General features: G+C 37.9%; 1 protein-coding gene across 1 annotated transcript in view; it reads left to right on the top strand.

The window, feature by feature from the left end:
- BRIP1 (BRCA1 interacting helicase 1) overlaps nucleotides 1-6,469 on the top strand; it is a 328,956-nt gene extending 322,487 nt beyond the window's left edge. Inside the window, exons 19-21 of the mRNA XM_063455293.1 lie at nucleotides 272-598; nucleotides 4,316-4,423; nucleotides 5,197-6,469. Of these exons, the coding sequence (XP_063311363.1) occupies nucleotides 272-598; nucleotides 4,316-4,423; nucleotides 5,197-6,023 (1,262 nt within the window). The 3' untranslated portion in view covers nucleotides 6,024-6,469. The remainder of the gene's footprint in view (nucleotides 1-271; nucleotides 599-4,315; nucleotides 4,424-5,196) is intronic.
- Nucleotides 6,470-21,965: the final 15,496 nt, after the last annotated feature.

The following is a 21,965-nucleotide window of genomic DNA, read 5'->3' as shown; positions in this document are numbered from 1 at the left end:
TTCACTAAAATCCAGATTTTTGCAAATTACATTTGAATGGCAAAATTAGTTGCGTTTTGACTATGCCTGGAAAATTCTTTAAAATAAGCTATTTTTGTTGCAGTTTTTCCATTCAGATTCAGTTGGCAGAAAATCAGAGTTTAGTGAATAACCCTGAAAGATTTTTGGTGCTGGCAATCTACAATTTTGTTATGCCAGCATAATTTATCCAATAGGGCAAGTGCTTTATTTCCTCACTATTTTTTTTTATTTTTTTTTTTATCTCTTGCAGGTTTGTCAAAATGGGTCCGTCAGTTAGTACAGCACCACTCCACGTTTAACCGTGCTGTGGAATCGTTAATGGAATTTTCTACAAATCAGCAGAAGAGAGAAAGTTTGACCAGGGAGGATGAATCTCTTCAGGGGCCATCAACGTCTTATAGCAGCACATCACTAAATTCTTCTTTGATGGATATCACAGTCCATCCTTCCCCGTATGTCCCTGAATCTACACAGATTGCATCTACACAGAATTCTGCACAAACTGCACCAGTGCTCACGATACCGTGCAGCCCAATCCAAGCAACACTTGTGGAGGACGTCCAACCGAAGAGTAAATGTAGGTATTCTTGGTAATGATTAAAATAGTTTATAAAGTAAGACCTGATTTCTTTTATTTATTTTTTTTATTAAATGTATATGACCGGGCTTACCAAAAATATCTGTGGTACCAATTATAACTATTAATACAACCAAAAGTGGCGTTTGTCCCCTTATTAGCTATATCAAAATATGAAGTCCTGTGCTCCTTGCAAGGTCTAAATGATGTTCGCCACTTCAAAACTCCTCTGGTAATGTGATTGGTGGGAATTTTCAGGGTAAAATCATACTTGCCCTTGCACAGCATATGCCTAGCATCAGAGTGCACTATTTGCATTGCAGAATACTTTACACAGCTGACTGGGGACACCATACTATTAGTTGTCTTTAAACGTATGCCGCAAAGGCAAAGGAAGTCTGAAAATAATTAATTGGATAGAACTTTTGAGCTATTTACAAGTCAGGTAAATATTGTAGCACATGGTTTTAAAAAAAGAATCACAGTGAAGTTAGATGACCTGTACCACAGCTAAATTATGATGCATGTATGAGGAGAAGAGGAACTTACTTGTGCTCCATTTCCCCTATTAATCTGTTAGCCTGTTTTGGTGGCATGCATTTTTTGAAGTACTCCCTGATCAGTGTCTGTGCAAAGTGAGGGCTGCTGTTTCAGGCTTCAGTTCTTGAAAAGTTTCAGTACTTGCAAGCAACATTGATAAATGGCACACTCATCAAGGCTGAATTAATCCTAACCAGGCCTGATTTTCTACTTGTCTATGGCTGGTGAGCAACTGGAATTTTGAGCCCTGGTCTTTTAGAGTATTGTAGTTGAATTTGTGCATCAAATAAACTATTTAACTTCTCTTAATTAAAAATCATGAAATATGCTTATTTTTATTATGCATTCAGTAACAAAGCAGAGTTTAGGGTTTTTATTTGCAGGGGTTCTTTTTAAACACCACTATTTAAAAGGAAATGCAGAACATGCTAAAAGAAAGCAGGGAGGGTAAGCTTACGAACCCCAGAGACCGAGGTCTACCACTGGGGTAACAAGCACCAAAAACCTCGACCAGAATCGGCAGCTCAAACCCGGGGGTAGACTAGAGTCCTACTCAGATGGCACAAGGGAGGCGGCCAATCCTTTAGCCAATTGCAGCATAACCAACAGGAGATCTCTTTCCCCCCCACCCCCCCGCCGGTGAGGGATATCCCGGCAAACGCTACCCGTAACTCAGCAATAAGGCACCAACATTGCTCTACCAGCACCGCTGGACCTGCAATAAAGGTCATGGCGGATGCCACGTGCAACTCGACAACCAGCTCTCTGCTCCCCTCTCTGTCTGAAAGACTTGATCGCTTGTTAGCTGACTTCTGGGCCAAGCTCTCTCATCGAAGGGACACTCTCGAAGAGGCCAACAATGAAACCACGTAAAATCGTGCAGCAACCAGCAGCCCCTGGAAAGGGCCGGGGCGCAACTCTGATAGCAGGGAGGAGAGTGCTGGCAACCCGCCGAAAACGTCAGCGCCACAGAATCAGACCAGCAGTGTGCCGCCCTACTTCTAAACGGCAAACTATCCCGAGGCTACCCCCTCCCCTCTGGGAGACAACTACTCCACCTGGGAGACAACTACATATTGGGGGACCCTGGGCTCCGGCAGCGCTCTACCGTGGGACTGATACAACAGGTGTGCAGGAGCACACCGGGAGCTGGGACTGGTGGGGTGCCGTTACCAGAGACTCCTCCATCAGAAAAGGCCACCAACTGCAACACTTGCCCAACGCAGGTATTGGGTGACTGCGGACCCTCACCAGGGGGAAGAAGGGACAAGGGGATATTGCGCCTTCACTCAGCTCTGCAGCCTTGACACAGAGGACTGGTTATGGACCCCGGAAACCTACAAGCACCAACCTCATCTTGAACCATGCCATGTTATTATTGCATAATCTTAGTTCAGTACGTTTCATAGCACTGCCTCCTGCAAGTAATGCCTGTTAAGTAGCATACTCTTCAATAGCTGTCTTAGTCCGTTACACTGCACCCTCCCAGGCAACCTTAGCCTAGCGGGCAGCATTGCTATATAATGGTAATCTTAGTATGCTTTTTGGGGCTCGTCCATGCCGAGTAGCAAACTCCATAAGTCCTGCAGTGCTGACCAACATAAATCCAGCCTGTCTTTTTAAATATTTACTCCAAAAAAATGTGCAGTAATCTCAAATGCCGCTAAGCTGCCACACTTGTTATGATTTGTTACCCATGCTATTGCAGTTGTAGTATAGCCTGATTGTCTGATACTCCGATGCACATTAAAAATAAAGAATTTTGACAAAATTAAAAATATATATATATATACGGGGTATATAGTGGGTATATTTGAATTATTTATTTTCAAAAGAATCTTCAAAATTCTGCTATCTTGTTATTTTGCAGTTTAGTGAAATAACAGCAAATTAAAGTGATTAAAGTGTCTGATTTAAAATTAAAGTTATAACATACATTCTACTTTTTTAAAGCATTTTCTAAGCACCAAAATAACTTAGCTTAAAGGGACACTCCAGTGCAAGGAAAACAATCTGTTTTCTTGATACTGCAGTTCCCCTCTTCCTCCCACCCCCCATCCCCGGTTGCTGAAGGGGTTAAAACCCCTTCAGTCACTTGCCTGAGACCCCGTCGATGTCCCTCGGCGGTGGTTTCTGCTCGCCGACACTCCTCCTCTTCCTTACATCAGCCGGTGGGCGAGACTGATCCTGCCCGCCGGCTGAGACCTAATGTGCATGCGCATTAGAGCTCTCCATAGGAAAGCATTAAAAATGCTTTCCTATGGGGAATTGAGCGACGCTGGAAGTCTTCACACAGCGCGAGGACGTCCAGCGACGCTCTAGCACAGAAAACCTGTGCTATGGAGCAGGAAGTGCCCTCTAGTTGCTGTCCACTAGGGGAGGACTTAACCCTGCAAGGTAATTATTGCAGTCTATAAAAAAAAACTGCAATAATTACACATGCAGGGTTAAGGGTAGTGGGAGTTGGCACCCAGACCACTCCAATGGGCAGAAGTCTGGGTGCCTACAGTGTCCCTTTAACAAGCAGTTTTGGTGTGTAGCTCATGCTCCAGCAGATTCACTCGTCCATTTTTGAAATTTAGGAGTTCAATCACTTTTGTTTCTGTTTATGCAGCCCTAGACACACTTTCCCTCGCTGTGACTCTCGAAGCCACCATGACAAAATAGTTTCCTTTTTATTTAGATTTTACAATAGTGTGTTTACTTTAGACATTCTTATCTACTGCTCTGTTAATTGAATCTTAATTATAAACAGGAGGCTTTATCAGCTATTAACAGACCGAGAGATTCTAAATTAAACTGTGCAATAACAGAAGCTAAAAATGTAGACACTTTTTAAGAAAGTATGTATGGAGGCTGTGTGAGTCACAGACAGTGGAGGTATGGCTGGTGCTGCATAAACAAAGGGATTTAACTTGCAGTGAAATTACAGGAGACTGATAAATTGATTTAATAAAGTGATTTGATTCTAAGTTGTTTAGTGCTTAGTTTCCCTTCAATACGTTCCAATGCATGTAGGATAAAAAATATTACTAATATATCCAGCAATGATAAAGCTAAAATTATTTTTATGCAGATGTATGAAAAAATCCTTATCACAAACATGTCAGGTTTTATAAAGATGATTTTTTTTCTTAACAAAGCTATTTCTATATACACTGTTTTTGTTTTTTACAGGTGATTTTGACAGTGACAGAGAAAAATCTCAGTACAGAAACGAGAGATGGGACAAGGCAATGCCAATATGGAAGAAGTATGCTTTGGCTGGCAAAAAAAAACGTGAAAGTAGGTCAAATCCAAGGGAATCATTCTATGAATATTTCACAAGTAACCCCCTCATATCAACTCCGGTACCTGGTTCATCCAAGAATTCTGCTTATATTGCCATTGACTGCTGTAAAATAGATATGGACAGATCTGAATTAACAAACAAACTTTCTTTTCTGTTTATGCGGCCCTAGACACACTTTCCCTCGCTGTGACTCACACAGCCACCATGACAAAAAGGTTTCCTTTTTATTTAGATTTTTACAGTACACTGTGTTAACTTTAGACATTCTTATCTACTTCTCTGTTAATTGAATCTTTATTATAAATAGAAGCCTCCTATAGCCTTTACTAGCTATTAACAGACCAAGAGATTCTAAATTAAACAAACTGTGGAATAAAAGAAGCTAAAATGTAGACACTTTTTAAGAAAGTATTTATAGAGGCTGTGTGTGTCACAGACAGGAGAGGTATGGCTAGGACTGCATAAACAAAGTGATTTAAATTTAAGTTGCAGAGAATTGAGCAGTGAGACTGCAGGGGACTGATAAATAGACTCAAATCACTTTATTAAATCAAAGTTGCTTAGTGTCCCTTCAATACGTTCCAATGCATGAAGGATAAAAATATTACTAATATATCCAGTAATGATAAAACTAAAATTACTTTTATGCAAATGTATGAAAAAAAAAATCTTATCACTAACATGTCAGGTTTTATAAAGATTCTTTTTTTCTTAACAAAGCTATTTCTATATACACTGTTTTTGTTTGTGTTTTTGTTTTTTACAGGTCATTTTGACAGTGACCGAGAAAAAACTCAGTACGGAAACGAGAGATGGGACAAGGCAATGCCAAAATGGAAGAAGTTTGCTTTGGCTGGCAAAAAAAAACGTGAAAGTGGGTCAAATCAAAGGGAATCGTTCTATAAATATTTCACAAGTAACCCCCTCACATCAACACCGGTACCTGGTTCATCCAAGAATTCTGCTTACATGGCCATTGACTGCTGTAAAATAGATGAGGACAGATCTGAATTAACAAACAGAGGCACATGTGAAAACGAAGCTAAGGAACCAAAACATTCATCCATAATACTGGAAGAAGATGGCAATGAAATTTGCATGGAAAGTGTGCAAAATGCTGTCCCACTTTTCCATAAGAATGCAAATATCAGTGTTCTTTCACCACCTGACAGCATGGTAACAGCAGTTACTGACATAACTGAAACAGAAAATGATACAAAAGATACAATCTACTATACTCCAGAACTTTATGACGACGTAGATCAACAACTCAGTCCCAAACCAAATGATATAGCAGAACTACTGGCAGGTCCATTTGATGAACTCATTAATGGAAGCCCAGACAAAAGTCAACTCAGCATACCAACAGATGAGTTAAATTATACTGATGCAAAGCTACCAAACATAAACATAAAGTCATCTCCTGTCAACATGTCTGAAAGGGAGAAGAATCTGATATATGGTGAAAATGATAAAGAAGAATTTGATGTGAGACAGGCTAACGGAGACCATGTTAAACAAACCAGGGAAAATAGAAAGCACAGACTTTCCAGATCTAGAAATAAAAGTCTATCCACGTCCAATTTTGATTAATCTTGTAATAATTTGCAAAATATTAGCAGTTTGGAGGTTGAGCTAAAATAAATATTACAAAAAAATTCTATAAATGTATCTAAAATACTGCAGCCAACATATGTATTTTTTAGTTTTTCTATGTGCACCAGCCATATGGTCAATGTTTATATTGTATTGCTAGCAAAGAAGAAATGGATTTATCATGTATGGAATCCATTCAACTCCCAGAATTCATCACACAGAAATAAATACCGTCAATAGTGGAATTTATAAGAGCACCTGTTGTATTAATTCAGTTACTTTAAACAATCAACACTACATAAAAAAAAATCCTATGGATTCAATCAAAATGTGTAGAAGGTGAAATAAAAGTACAGGTTTAATGACGATCTTAAGTTGCATTCTGAAAATTTATTTTTATCATTTGTTTTCCAAGATTTAATTTATAAACAAGGCTAAATGATATTTACAAGAAATAATATATATATATTTTTTTTTTTTTTTTTAAAACACCATAACAGCTTGGGGGGGAAAACTGCCTTTCGTTATCAAATGGGTCAACGGAATATTTGTATCTCTCGCTGCAAATGGGTTAAATGTCCGTTATGAATAATTACTGTGTTTCCAGTGCATTGTGTAATAAAGATGGGAGTTTATAAAAACTATTTTAAAATAATTACTGAGAACTATGTCAACATCAAATGATGTCATTTGGATCCTATGTGACATATTGATTTACATAAAGTATTGTACTTTTCCTAACATGTATTTGTACACACTTGTTGATTATTCCCTTTTGCAAAAATGGATCTGAATATGTGTTTCAAATAGATATAGATATATACAAAGATGTGCAACCCTGAATTGTAGAATTCACTTCTTTATTTCACAGAAAACTCCAAAGGAATGTCATACACATTTTATTTATGTGTAATTAACACAGTTTTTCCAAACAAATCCCAGGTGCAGTTCACTATAATAATAATAATAATAATAATAAAAAACAATTTTTTTCAAAGTTTAATCCAGAACTATGCTCAAAATCATTGACTAATTTTACTATTCCAGTGTGTTTCTGCAATGAATCATTCTTTATAAGGTTGTTTTCTATTCGTTCCTCGATCTGTTTTCTTTGTTCAAATGTTGTATTAAAGTGATGCATTGTTACATTTTATGTGATTTAATAACATATTGGACAATGATTGTCCTGCAACTAAACTTCTTGAATTAAGATGGAATTATTCGCTGTAATGGAAATTGTCGGAATTCATAGTTAATTTACATTTAAGACCGTAGAAGATGAACTGGAAGCATTGCTGACGTGGATAATGATTCCAATTCAGCTATTTGGCACTAAATTTGAAATTTACTTTGAATTTTCAACATTTCTCATTTTAGTAAATAACCCTGTAAGAGTGTTAAGCTCAGATCTTTTGCCCTCTGTCGTGTTTTGTTCGAGCCATACTGATAACTGATTAGCCAATTACCTTATTTTTGATTAGTTTAAACATCTGCTAAAATTAATCCCATTTTATTAAGATAAACAGTTTGGGTTTTCCTTGTGTAAACCTCTAGCGATGCAGTAATACCTAAATATAAAATAGTTATGCGTGGTACACCTCATTTCACAACTTAACCATTTTAATAATTTATACTGTTTATACAGTTTATTCAGGTGCAACAGTTAATATTTTACTTGAAATCAAAAAATAGTGGAAAATAAGGTCCCTTTTCAGCTATTGAAGTTAGTATTTTTTTTTATTGGTCAGGTTGAGAATATACACATTTAGCCTAGATTTGGTAAATTCTCTCCAGTTGGCGTGTGTGTGATAATGGCATCGCCATCATATCTTCCCTATTCCATACAGGTGTTGGAAATCAAGGCTTTCCCATCTTATCTTTTTATACGCTACATTATATTCATGTAAGTCGCTGCTTTTTTCCTTTGATGTTTATACTGACATGTTCTTCATGAGAGCTCTTGAGAGCACACTTGGTTTGACCTGTGTATAATAAACGTGCTTAATATTAAAGTGGGTGTGCTAGTCTTTTTGATTTTATTTTCAGGATTGAAAATCAATGAATGGAACAGTATCACAACTTGTATCCCAAGTGTGATGTGATACACTGCTGCCAGCCTGGTTTAATCAATGTTTTTATCATCATCATCAACCTTTACGCAAAACAAATTAAATAATAGACTCAAACATGTATCTAAACATATGTTAAAATAATGTATGCATGGTTGTAGAATTCAATAAAACACACTCTTAATCAAAAGAATAGCTAAAAAAAATAAATACTATCTATCTATTGTCTTCATTTTAGAATATATGTTTTAAATATATTTTCTGTTCTGTTTCAAATCTCTTGGTTCTTAAAATTTAATCATTGCACGCATAAGACTTTCAGAATTAGCTGTTTATTTATGCAATTTATTGTAAGTGGAATTGTTAAATAAATTGTGCAGAAATTAGAAGAAAATACACTATCTGAAAGTTTCAGTAAAGCATGAAAACTCTTCCTTTATAGGTGGTCTGCAACTAATAATGTAAGCTGCAGACTGTAATGCTAAACTATATTTTCTTATATTTTCCACATTATAATTGTAAACTGGCACGTGCAATAGGTTATTCATATGGTTCTACATTTAAATGAACTTGGGTAAACTAATGGGATGACATTTACACTCTGTGACAGCTCTTACTCAAAATTCAGTTCTTGTATGATTTAATGTATATCAGGGTACCAGTTCTGTGTATAGCCTACATTAAAACTCAATCACTGTCTAAACCAGGGATCTCTGACTATGGCCCAAAAGGTGTTAATGGCCTGCAACTTCCAGAATTCTGTCCTAATAAGGGGCTAAAAAGATCCTTCCGTTCCGAGGTAAATTACCGTATTTTTCGCTCCATAAGACGCACTTTTTTTCCCCTCAAAAGTGAGGGGAAATGTCTGTGCGTCTTATGGAGCGAATATGAAGCTTTACTTACCTGTCTTGCAGCGTTGGCCGGCAGCACAGGGCGCACCGCGGTAGTGGAACTTGAATTTCATGTTCCGGTTTCCGTCGGGACTGAAAGGAAGTGTGCACAAGCTGAGTGCGCACTTCCTTTCAGTCCCGCCGGAAACCGGAACATGAAATTCAAGTTCCACTACCGCGGTGCGCCCTGTGCTGCCGGCCAACGCTGCAAGACAGGTAAGTAATTATGGGACAAGGGGAGGGGGACAGTATGGGAGAGAAGAATATGGGGAGGGGGATGAAGTCTATCGGGAGGGGGGGGGATGAAGTCTATGGGAGGGGGGGGATGAAGTCTATGGGAGGGGGGGGATGAAGTCTATGGGAGGGGGGGGATGAAGTCTATGGGAGGGGGGGGATGAAGTCTATGGGGGGGGGGATGAAGTCTATGGGGGAGGGGATGAAGTCTATGGGGGGAGGGAGGGATGAAGTCTATGGGGGGAGGGGGGGATGAAGTCTATGGGGGGGAGGGGGGGATGAAGTCTATGGGGGGGAGGGGGGATGAAGTCTATGGGGGGAGGGGAGGAGATGAAGTCTATGGGGGGAGGGGGGGATGAAGTCTATGGGGGAGGGGGGGTGAAGTCTATGGGGGGGAATGAAGTCTATGGGGGGAGGGGGGGTGAAGTCTATGGGGGGGGATGAAGTCTATGGGGGGAGGGGGGATGAAGTCTATGGGGGAGGGGGATGAAGTCTATGGGGAGGGGGGATGACGTCTATGGGGAGGGGGGGATGAAGTCTATGGGGAGGGGGGATGAAGTCTATGGGGAGGGGGGGAGATGAAGTCTATGGGGGGGAGGGGGGGATGAAGTCTATGGGGGGAGGGGGGGATGAAGTCTATGGGGGGGGAGGGGATGAAGTCTATGGGGGGAGGGGGGGATGAAGTCTATGGGGAGGGGGTGGATGAAGTCTATGGGGGGGTGGATGAAGTCTATGGGGAGGGGGTGGATGAAGACTATGGGGAGGGGGTGGATGAAGTCTATGGGGAGGGGGTGGATGAAGTCTATGGGGAGGGGGTGGATGAAGTCTATGGGGAGGGGGTGGGTGAAGACTATGGGGAGGGGGTGAGTGAAGACTATGGGAGAGAGGAGAAGACTATGGGAGGGGGGGACACTATGGGACAGGGGAGAAAAAAAATATTCTGTACAAACTGTCCCATAGTAAGAAACACTATGGGACAGTTTGTTCAGAATATTTTTTTTCTGGGTTTCTTCCTCTAAAAACTAGATGCGTCTTATGGTGAGGTGCGTCTTATGGAGCGAAAAATACGGTAGTCATTTCGAAGCTTGGTTTACACTCTTCGGGTGATAGTACGTTACGTGAATTTCTTCCAAATTGCTACGAATAATTTTGGTCAATTTTACAAATGTAAAAAATCCCACCTTGTGCCAAAATTTGAAAGCTGCAATAATGAACATTGGATTTTAAACACTCAAAAATTGGATTCTCCAAATAATGCCCCAACTTAACAATATTCATATAGCAGATGTCCAGGTGAATTAATGTACAAACTCTCAATTAATCCCTTCTTTGCTTGCTGAGGTGATGGTCTTGCCCGCACTGTGATACTAAGGGAGAATACATTTACGATCCTCTGCAGAGATCTTAATGTGGACATGTTTCTTTAGGATTTAAAGGTTTACAAATGGCTTTGCTGTTCACATTTAAAATTGCCACATCAAATATTTTCAACATAATAATGACTAATGCTGGATTTGAGCTGACTTTAATAAGTGCACACATACTTGTTGTAGTGGGAAAGCCTTTTGTCTCATTTTAACTTTAGTAACAAATATTATTTGACTTGGCATTTGATTAAAAAAATAATGTGATTTTATTCCATGGTGCCAGTTCTCTAATTTACCTACTGTCACTAGTCGGTGTTTGTAGATAAACTAAACGTCATAACTTCTGCTGTCCTAACTTGCAGAAATCTTCTGGGTTGATTTTTGTTTTGTTTACGTTGATTGATCACTCTGCAGCCCCTGGGTGTCTAGCAAAACCCTGTTATACAGTGAAGGAAAAAAGTATTTGATTCCCTGCTGATTTTGAACGTTTGCGCACTGACAAAGAAATGGTCAGTCTATAATTTTAATGGTAGGTGTATTTTAACAGTGAGAGCCAGAAAAACAAACAAAAAAATCCAGAAAAACGCATGTCAAAAAACCTTCAACTTAGTACTTGGTGGCAAAACCCTTGTTGGCAAACACAGAGGTCAGATGTTTCTTGTAGTTGGCCACCAGGTTTGCACACGTCTCAGGAGGGATTTTGTCCCACTCCTCTTTGCAGATCCTCTCCAAGTCATTAAGGTTTCGAGGCTGACGTTTGGCAACTAGAACCTTAAGCTCCCTCCACAGATTTACTATGGGATTATGGTCTGACTAGGCCACTCCAGACATTTAATGTGCTTCTTCTTGTGCCATTCCTTTGTTGTCTTGGCTGTGTTTTGGGTCATTGCAAGGCTGGAACACCCATCCACGACCCATTTTCAATGCCCTGGCTGAGGGAAGAAGGTTCTCACCCAAGATTTGACGGTACATGGCCCCATCCATTGTCCCTTTGATGCGGTGCAGTTGTCCTTTCCTCCTAGCAGAAAAACACCCCCAAAGCATAATGTTTCCACCTCCATGTTTGACCGAGGGGTGGTGTTCTTGGGGATCATAGGCAGCATTCCACCTCCTCCAAACACGGCGAGTTGAGTTGATGCCAAAGAGTTCGATTTTGGTCTTATCTGACCACAATACTTTCACCCAGTTGTCCTCTGAATCATTCAGATGTTCATTGGCAAACTTCAGATGAGCCTGTACATGTGTTTTCTTGAGCAGGGGAACCTTGCAGGCACCTAGTGTGTTACCAATTGTTTTCTTGGTGACTATGGTCCCAGCTGCCTTGAGATCATTAACAAGATCCTCCTAGTTCTTGGCTGATTTCTCACTGTTCTCATGATCATTGAAACTCCACGAGAAGAGATCTTGCATGGATCACCAGTCTGAGGGAGACTGACAGTTATTTTGTGTTTCTTCCATTTGTGAATAATTGCACCAACTGTTGTCACCTTCTCACCAAGCTGCTTGGCGATGCTCTTGTAGTCCATTCCAGTCTTGTGTAGGTCTACAATCTTGGCCCTGACATCCTTGGACAGCTCTTTGGTCTTGGCCAAGGTGGAGAGTTTGGAATCTGATTTATTGCTTCTGTGGACAGGTCTCTTTTTATACAGGTAACGAGCTGAGATTAGGAGCACTCCCTTTAAGAGAGTGACACAAATCTTGCTGATTGATAGGAGACCAAATACTTATTTCACTTATTGACATGCAAATCAATTTATAACTCTTTTTACATGTGTTTTTCTGGGTTTTCTTTTTTTGTTCTGTCTCTCACTGTTAAAATACACCTACCATTACAATTATAGACTGATTATTTCTTGGTCACTGGACAAACGTTCAAAATCAGCAGGGGATAAAATACTTTTTTCCCCTCACTGTATAACAGTTTTTTTTCTCTCACTGTACTTTTACCTGTATAAGGCTGTATATGTATATACATTTAAAGGGTTACTCCAAGCACCATAACCCATCAGTGATTTGACACTCCACTTCCCAAATACAAAATACATTTTTGCATCAGGGTTGTGTATAAAAATCACTTGTTTGCTGCCTTTGCAAATGTTCCCCTTTATTCCCAGAAAATACTTTCTGTACATCATATACTATATATTTTCCAATAGTACTGCAACCTCTGAAACAAACAGGGGAGCTAGTTTACTCAGAATCAACATACCAAATCAAAATGCATTTAAAGGCATTCTCTAACAGCTGTGCATAATGTGAGCTTTATCGCTGCTGAAAACATGCCAGCCCATTCTTTCAAGATCATTTCCAAATCCTCTTTCCAATGAAGTTGGTACGTAGTCTTTCCACCACTGAGAGTCCCAAGAAGAGAGAATTGGATAATCAAGATCACACTTTTCTCACTTAGAAGCTAGATAAGAAACCTAGCTACTTCTCAAAAAAGACAATACTTGTTCAGCACAGATCATTTCTGCCAGGGGTATTTCATTTTGGATTCCGAAGGCATCACTAACACAAATAACGCCCCTACAGAAAAGGTAAATTAAAGATACTAAACCATGCTGTACCCAAAACTCATTTCACATTTTCATATTTCCTACAAGAATGCAAGTTACCAATTACAGGTGTCATTGAAGAGTTAGGACAGGAGAGACAATGGTATTAAGAGTCTGAGATGAAGTGTTGAGCAGTGGCAAATGACCTGCATTCAACAGGTAAAGACCACAATGCTCCCTCGACAGTGAATGGTTATTATGTTATTTATATAGCGCCATCAAAATCATAGCAGAGCTATGATGTCACATCCTGTCCCAGCCTCCATCCACATTCAGCAGTTACACGGGAAGAGATTTCCTGTAAAGGAAGCTGCAACTAATATAAAACACAATTAAAAAAAAGCTTAATTTGAACTTTAAGTACATTTTGCAACTCATTATAAATATCCTCATCACCTACACATTCTAAAAAAAGTGTTAGCTATTCTCTAACATACTCTATCAGCTGTGTTATTCTTCAACAGTATTTTATTAATACAATGCAATACTTTTAGGAAGCACTGAATACCATTTTCTCAATCTTTCTATTTTTTATCATTTGGTTAATAACTTATGGCATGATCTTGTCAGCATTAATAGATCAGGGGCACTCTAAAATATTAAAAGGGAGAAAGCTTAATTATTTAGATTCACAATGAGATTACAGCTTTTCCATATTTCTGTATTGCCATGTTTAGCCATTTAACTATCTGATACACTCCAAGTCTGCATTTTGTTTTTGTCCTGACATTAATTGTATCATCTTCGAACAATGAGCTGATAAATTCTGCATTTCAATATCAAGAATGGAAATTATTACGTGTTTTGTACAGTTGAGAATTTAACTGTTGAAAAAATGTAAAAGAATGTATCAATTTATTCCATAAAAAAATGTAATTATGGTGAAAAATGTATGCCAACCATATTTTCTTTAGTTTTTTACAAAATGCAAGTTTAAATGTTGGGTTGGCCATCCAGGAAATGAACATACAACTATCCAAGTTAAGCAGGTACTATAGATGAATTATGCTAGTAAGTGCTTAGCAAGAGAGAATAGTACTCTATAGTAATTCTATTTTCAATGTCACTGAGTTCTAAGAGTTATTTGTTTTCTCTGTAAGAAAAGGGTAAGTGCCATACAACAAAACAAATTATTTAAATACAAAATTTTTGTGGATTCAAAACTGATGAAAGTATAGACAAAAAGTACATATTTCAAAAGGTCACCATTTAGCAGTTTTTTTTTTTTTTGTCTCCGTTTTGGAATGTAGTTTTCGACTCAGAATTAAAATCACCCTTAAAGAGTTCATATCACTAAGTAAAACCTTAAAATATGAGAGAATGCATACAAAATGTAAATCTAAAAATAATTCTCAAACATTCACAAACAATCAGAATTTGTAGGCCGCGATTACCCATAAAAACTTTCCCAAGTTACAAAAATATAAAATACCAAAAAAAAACAAGAGTTGGCGCTTAGTGTATATACTCCCAACATCAGACAAAGTAGGGATACCACAATATCAAATATGATTAATCACAATATAGAGTCCTAATTGATATAAATATTGATTAATACGTGATGGACTCTATTTAGATTGTGATCAGTCATATTTGATATTGTGGTGTCCCATTTTTATCTGTTATTGGTGGTATATCCACTAAGCACCAACAGTTGTTGTTTTTTTTTTTTGGTTACTAAGTAAAATGTTTGATAATGTTTTTTGTAAATCTGCTTGTAATCCATTTATATACACTGTGAGATTAACACAAAACAGACGTGATTGTGAGAATTCTGCTCCTGACTGGTTGTGTTTTATAATCTGGTCAAACGTCTCATGCACAAAATATGTATCTTCCAGTGCAAATACAATTCAGGTAAGCATTATATATCTAAGGTGTAAACCATACATTGTGTTCAGTCTAATTCCTTGAATAGTTCACAGTCTAGTGAGACGTAGAACAGCTTTTGATTGTCTGTCTAGGCCTACATCCAGCTCTTGGTCTGTGCTCTCCGCTGTTTATTGAAAAGCAAAGTGCTTTAGAATGCTGTGATGTTTAATGAAAGGAAAGCTTTAGACTTGTTCGTGCAAACAAAAGTGTTTTTTTGTCTTTGTGTTATTCCCAGTGAGAGTTGAGTTTGTATAGCTAATGTCAGCAATCATGTTTTCAGACTGTGCAGTCAAGTTGATGGGTCCTGGAGGTGTTGATTGTTGATACACCAGGTGCATCATGCATAAATGTGTGATCAGCTGTCAGTAGATTTGCATACTTTGTTATTATTATTATTGTCTGAAGCAAACAATATGATTATTTTTTTATTCCGGCTATTTTACTTAAGTCTCCTGCGCAAAACCAGACAATGCCTGGACCAAGTTTTTATTTAATGTCTGCATTGTTGTATAACCATACAGTGGCGAGCTAAATTAATTGAAATAAAGAAGTGCTCATGTGAGGTGGCATTAATAAAAGATTTTAAATGGCACCTGGCTATTATCAAAGTACCACTTCATGTAGCGTAACCACTATGACTCAGTGTAGTGTTTATGTTGCCAAGAATCAATGGGTACTGTCCCCCGTTTTTTTTTTGTTTGTTTGTTTGTTTTTGAAGAAGCAATTTGGCCAATACGGCCACCAAGAGAGAACTCTCCTAAGCTAGTTGATAATGTGGAATGTACTCTTCTACCCACACCTAGCAATCTGAGTCTATCACTGCCATGCATTCTGCATTGTCAAGCTGGTTAAAAAATGGGTAGTCTCTTGGACTGGCCAAGGAAAAGCCTTGTTTTAGTTAAACTACTCTAAAATTGATTAGCAACATAATTAAACAACTCCCAAATTGATTGGCAACATAGACTGGGTTATAGTGATTATTTTTATTTAGAGTACCTTGTTAAGCAAAATATAGAATAGGAGTATATACACAGAGCAGCCACAACATTAAAACCACTTAACTGGTATCATGTAGGCCCCCTCATACCGCAAAAACAACTCTGAAGCATTGAGGCATGGACTCAATAAGTCTCTGAATGTGTCCTGTAGCATCTAGCACCAAGACATTAGCAGTAGATCCTTCAAGTTTCAAGGTGGGGCCTCTATAGATCGCACTACTTCGTGCCAAATCTTGCACATCCAATAGATGCTCAATTTGATTGAGTGATTGGGAATTTGGAGGCCAAGGCAACACCTCAAATCATTCCTGAAATTTGCTTGCAGTGTGGCAGGGTGCGTATTCCGGCTGAAATTTGCCACTGCCATCATACACAATGTGCAACAATCTGTAGGTAGATGTTATGTGTCAAAGTAACATCCACATGAATGCCAGGACTCAAGGTTTCCCAACAGAACCTTGCCCAGAGCATAGCACTGCATCAGCTGGCCTGCCTTTTTACCATAGTACAATAAACCAAATTGGGTTTGCACTTGCTCAGTGACAGGATGTTTAATGACAGATGCCTAATTGAAGGTGTCTTATTGTACATATATATAGTTTCTAGTTCTGGAGGTTAGTTTTCTACGATTTTTACTTGTGTGGGCTGATGTTGCTTCTTTTGCCTTAAGGGTTCTGGTCCCGGAAATCACGAAATCTGAAACCCCTCTATTCAGTTGCAGCTAGTTTCCTTCCAATTTATTTTTCCTTACTGGCTTGTGCTTTTCTATGTGTTTGAGGACTATTAGAAATATTTATCTGTTCCTATCTGCTCTCTTTCATTATTAGTTTTTATTCTTTTTTCAAAATAAGACGTCACTTCTGGTCCTGCCTGTCCATACTGTATGAACTGTCTCCCCCTGTTAAAGGGACACTATAGTCACCAGAACAACTATAGCTTAGTTGAATCATTACCTTCAGGCTTTTTGCTGTAAACAGAGAAAATGCAGTGTTTACATTACAGCCTAGTGATAACTTCACTGGCCACTCCTCAGATGGCTGGTAGAGATCCTTCCTGGGTGATGGCTGCTTAAAATGCATCCAAACATTCAGTATCTCCTCCCTCTGCATGCAGACCTGAATTTTCCTCATAGAGATTAATTGAATCAATACATCTCTATGAGGAGATGCTGATTGGCCAGGGCTGTGTTTGAATCATGCTGTCTCTGCCCCTGATCTACCTCTTTGTCAGTCTCAGCCAATCCTATGGGGAAACTGAGGTGCACCATCTGTTCTGTCACCGCATTAAGTTTTTCAGCACTTTAAGCTACAGTTTATCTTCTGTGTGATCAGACCAGACTGACTAGCCTTCGCTCCCCACATGCATTAATGAGCGTTGGGTCGGCCATGACCCTGGCACCGGTCACCGGTTGTCCTTCGGTGCACCACTTTTTGTAGGCCCTAATAACTGGTTACCAGAAACTCCCCCAAGACTTGCTGTTTTGGAGATGGTCTGACCAAGCCATCTAGCTATCACTATTTGGCCTTTGTCAGTGGTTGTAATGTGGCTGATTAGTGTGTGTATGTATGTATGTGTATACAAATTACTGTAATACATCACCTGTATATCTCAAGTCAAATTTTGAGAAGTAATTCTTGGGCATAGAAACTCGAAAAATCGTATTTTCACAACTATCCTCAGAGTTCCCAGATTAACTTGCAAATTAGCACAGACAGGCATTGTGTTTCTGACTGCATACTGCATTTCTACAGATAACCTTGGCAATGGGCACTATTTTAAACACAACTTTTTTTTATATATACCAAAGCATGGGTAATGAATTGATCCAAATGTATCAGTGACCAGAAATCATCCATATACTGCAGTATTAACCTTGTGGTTCTCATCAGCATGGAGCCAGTTCTGGTCTTTTATTCTGTGTATCTAAGTTTGAAAACGTACTACTTTATGCCAAATCTTGTAACTTTTATACAAGCAAAGGTCTCGTAAAGAAGATTGAAGATATGAATTCCTGATCAATAAGTGAAAACGGGTGTAAGAGATTTTATTGAAAATCTAAGAATTTGCTAATGTTTTATATTTTTCACTTAAGATCAGGCTAACAAAATAGAAACTGTGTTTTAGGTTGCAATATTGAAAGGCTGAAATGTGCTTTACTGTAAAAATACAGCATGCCAATTCTACTAACATTGTCAGTACCTAATACATGTTAAGAGTGTAGTATGGACATATTGCGTGTACTCCAAATTCTGTTCTTCTTAATCGGCCCTTCCTTACTACACTGGTCCGTGTGTATGTTGCCAGATTTAATATGCTACAGCATTATAACTTGGCCTGTTTGACGTGCTAAAAAACAAACATTAGTCTGTTCATGTATTACTCTTATATTCCCTCAAATATTGTAAATAAACATGTTTTATGCACTCAGGGCTCGGTTCTATTATAATACAAAGCATATCTACTCGATTTCAATTGCAATTTCACAGAGATGTCAAAGAGAAACAACTTATTCAATTACCAGAGTTAAATGCATCTCTTGTAATCGTATCCTGCTATCATGGTGATAGCATCGCAATGTGGTTCACTACTACAAATACAAAGCTGGAAATTTAGAACATGTTCAAGATTGGGGCATCTCTTGGACCAGGCCATTTTTCACCACCAAGTTCCTTCCGTAGTTAAGATTATGGTTTAGTACTGGGGTAGCATTTTTTATTTGGGGGATCAGGATTGAGAGATTATAGTTTGTCAGTTTAAGATTAAAGTGGATTTAGGCTAATGATATCCCTGCCTTTAAGGTGCCATAGACTGTAATTCCCATGAGTTTTATCCAGACAAAGCAGTAAGGATGCTTGGCAATATAAAGAGCAAATCCATTCAACCTGGTAACATCTGTATTTAACGGAGCACTCCACACACCATAACCACTACAGTGTGCTGCAGTGGTTATAGCACCAGGAGTGCCCTGACACCCCTCCAATGTCAGTAGTCAAACTGTTTGCTAACAGCAAACTCCCTGCCTCTGCGACAGCCATTAGAACGTCTCTACCTTTTTCTGGTTCAAAGGGAAACTATAGTGCTAGGAAAACACCTACATATTTCATAATATTTTTTCTGCACAATACATGCTATGTATATTCTACTCATGGCTGCTTTACAATATGTGATGTCTTTTTACATAAAAGCAGGGTTCACTAATCTTGCACTTTCTTTCCAGCAATGCTTATAGGATTGGCTAAATAAAATAATAATCACATTTTTGTGTGGACACGATAGTTGAAAGAGCCGGTCTTTGACTGTACTGAATGAAAAGTGACATGTTACTGTATCAACGAACAGCAGCGGCGAATAAAATATCTCAAATATAAACAGGCATTATCAGATACATTAGATTATGGAATAAGATTAAGTACATAACAAATAATGCTTAGAAATTCTTGGAATGGGGGTGTCATTGTTTGCTCTGCAGTAAAAATATTGACATCCCTTTCAAAAGCAAAAATATTCATTCTAACACCTTGGAATGTGGCGATGAATGAAAGAATGTCTCGCTGACAACGTTACTGGTCACAGACGGTAAAAACCTCTTTAAAGCCGGCTCCTGCTTTCTTTCTTCATCATGCCATAATGTGCTGTTGAAAGATCCTTCTTTGGATGATTTGATGGTTGTACTCAAACTCATTATTTGCCCCATCATCTCGCTCTAGAGTGATATATGTGAACGGTTTCTGTTATTGGACTGAAGTTTTACGCATGTAGAATTTTCCTACTATTTCCTACATTCTTTTATAAGAAAGCGTGAAGACTGTGTAAGGGGCTCATTTAATCTTCTCCCCAGCTGTGAGAAATTCCAGTTTCTTGTATATTAATATTCCACTAGATTATAATGTATACAGCATTACGTGAAACTTGGACATGGTGGTATTTAGCATATCAAAGTTTCATTGACCTTGGGGTTTGATCACTATACAAAACATGTTAGGAAAAAATATAGCCATTAACATTTGAAATAGAAACATAGAATGTTACGGCAGATAAGAACCATTCGGCCCATCTAGTCTGCCCAATATTTCTAAATACTTTCATTAGTCCCTGGCTTATCTTATAGTTAGGATAGCCTTATGCCTATCCCACGCATGCTTAAACTCCTTTACTGTGTTAACCTCTGCCACTTCAGCTGGAACGCTATTCCATGCATCCACTACCCTCTCAGTAAAGTAATACTTCCTGATATTATTTTTAAACCTTTGTCCCTCTAATTTAAGACTAAGTCCTCTTGTTGTGGTAGTTTTTCTTCTTTTAAATATAGTCTCCTTCTTTACTGTGTTGATTCCCTTTATGTATTTAAATGTTTCTATCATATCCCCCCTGTCTCGTCTTTCCTCCAAGCTACACATGTTAAGATCCTTTAACCTTTCCTGGTAAGTTTTATCCGGCAATCCATGAACCAGTTTAGTAGCACTGTCAATGCGTCTTAGCTCTTGGTTTAGTGAATAAAATGAATAACAATGCAGGTAGATGTTGAATTCCTTAACCTCTTCACAACCAAGCACTTTTTTATTTGGTATTTATTGGAAACAGGACATGCATAGCTAGCACTAAAACATATAATAACACAGCAGTGTTGTGTACCGATTGGTTTCCAGACAAACCTAAACATTAAAATGATGTAAAATTACACAATTTTTACTTTTCATTTTCCTAAGCTTTAGACTGTTTACAATGGACTTTATTTTGCAATATTTCACACAGAGTCTGAAATTCTAGTATAGAACCAAAAATACTATACTCTGTGTGACAATAATACATAAAAATGGTAAAATATCCTGTTTATAGGTATTTGTAGGGATCCTGAAGGCATTATTAACCCCTTAACGCCGATACGGCGTTCTATGCCGTCCCGCTTTAAGTGGGCTTTAAAGCCGTTGCGGCGGCATAGAACGCCGTAACGGCTTTGAGCCCTGGAGCGCCCGGGATACTTACCTACCTGGTGCTCCGCTTCGGGAGGACTGCCTCACACCCCAGGCAGCCCCCCCATGGCAAAAGAAGCCCCCGGGGGCCCTGTGATCGCTCTCAAAGAGCGATCACATGGCCCCCTATAGCTGGCTGTGGATCTGCCAGCAAGGGGACTGTCTAAATTATCACAGTCCCCCTGCTGGTGGGAAGTAATGAAAAAAATCATTAAAACATGTGTCAAATAAAATCAATATATTTATAAAAATGTAATATATGTATATTATCTATATAATATATATACATATATATATTTAACGTCATACATAGTGTATTTTAATACTTATAAGTACATATATTAGTATTAAAATACACTTAGAATGACGTTACATATATATAAAATATATATTGTATATATAATAGATATATACACATATATTATATATATAAATACGTATAATTACAATAATAAATAAATAAAATAATAAAATTAATAAATAAAATATTGAAACAAAATTTAATATAAATTATATATTCATATGTAATTTCATTCTAACTGTATTTTATTAATATATATATGTATATATATAGGTAACAAAATACACTTAGAATGACATTCTATATATATATATCTATATATATATATCTATATATATATATATAGATATATATATATATATCTATATATAAAATGCAAATAACCGCAAATATATATATATATATATATATATATATATATATATAAATACATATAATTACATAAAAGATTACATTAGTATACATTTTTTGCAGTAAAACCTAACCGTATTATGACATTCACAGCTAAAATGTCAGACGGAAATACAATACAAATTTAAAAAACAATCTTATTTTCTCACTTTTTTTTTATTTTATTCATAATAAATTATGTTCCATATAGGAATAGTTAATGATAAATTAAAGCCCTGTTTCTCCTGAACAAAATGATATATAATAAGTGTGGGTGCATATAATATGAAAGA

This window comes from Pelobates fuscus, chromosome 1, assembly GCF_036172605.1.
Source record: "Pelobates fuscus isolate aPelFus1 chromosome 1, aPelFus1.pri, whole genome shotgun sequence".
Lineage (NCBI taxonomy): Eukaryota > Metazoa > Chordata > Amphibia > Anura > Pelobatidae > Pelobates > Pelobates fuscus.
Note: the sequence above shows the minus strand (reverse complement) of the source record. Positions and strands in the feature narration are given on the sequence as shown.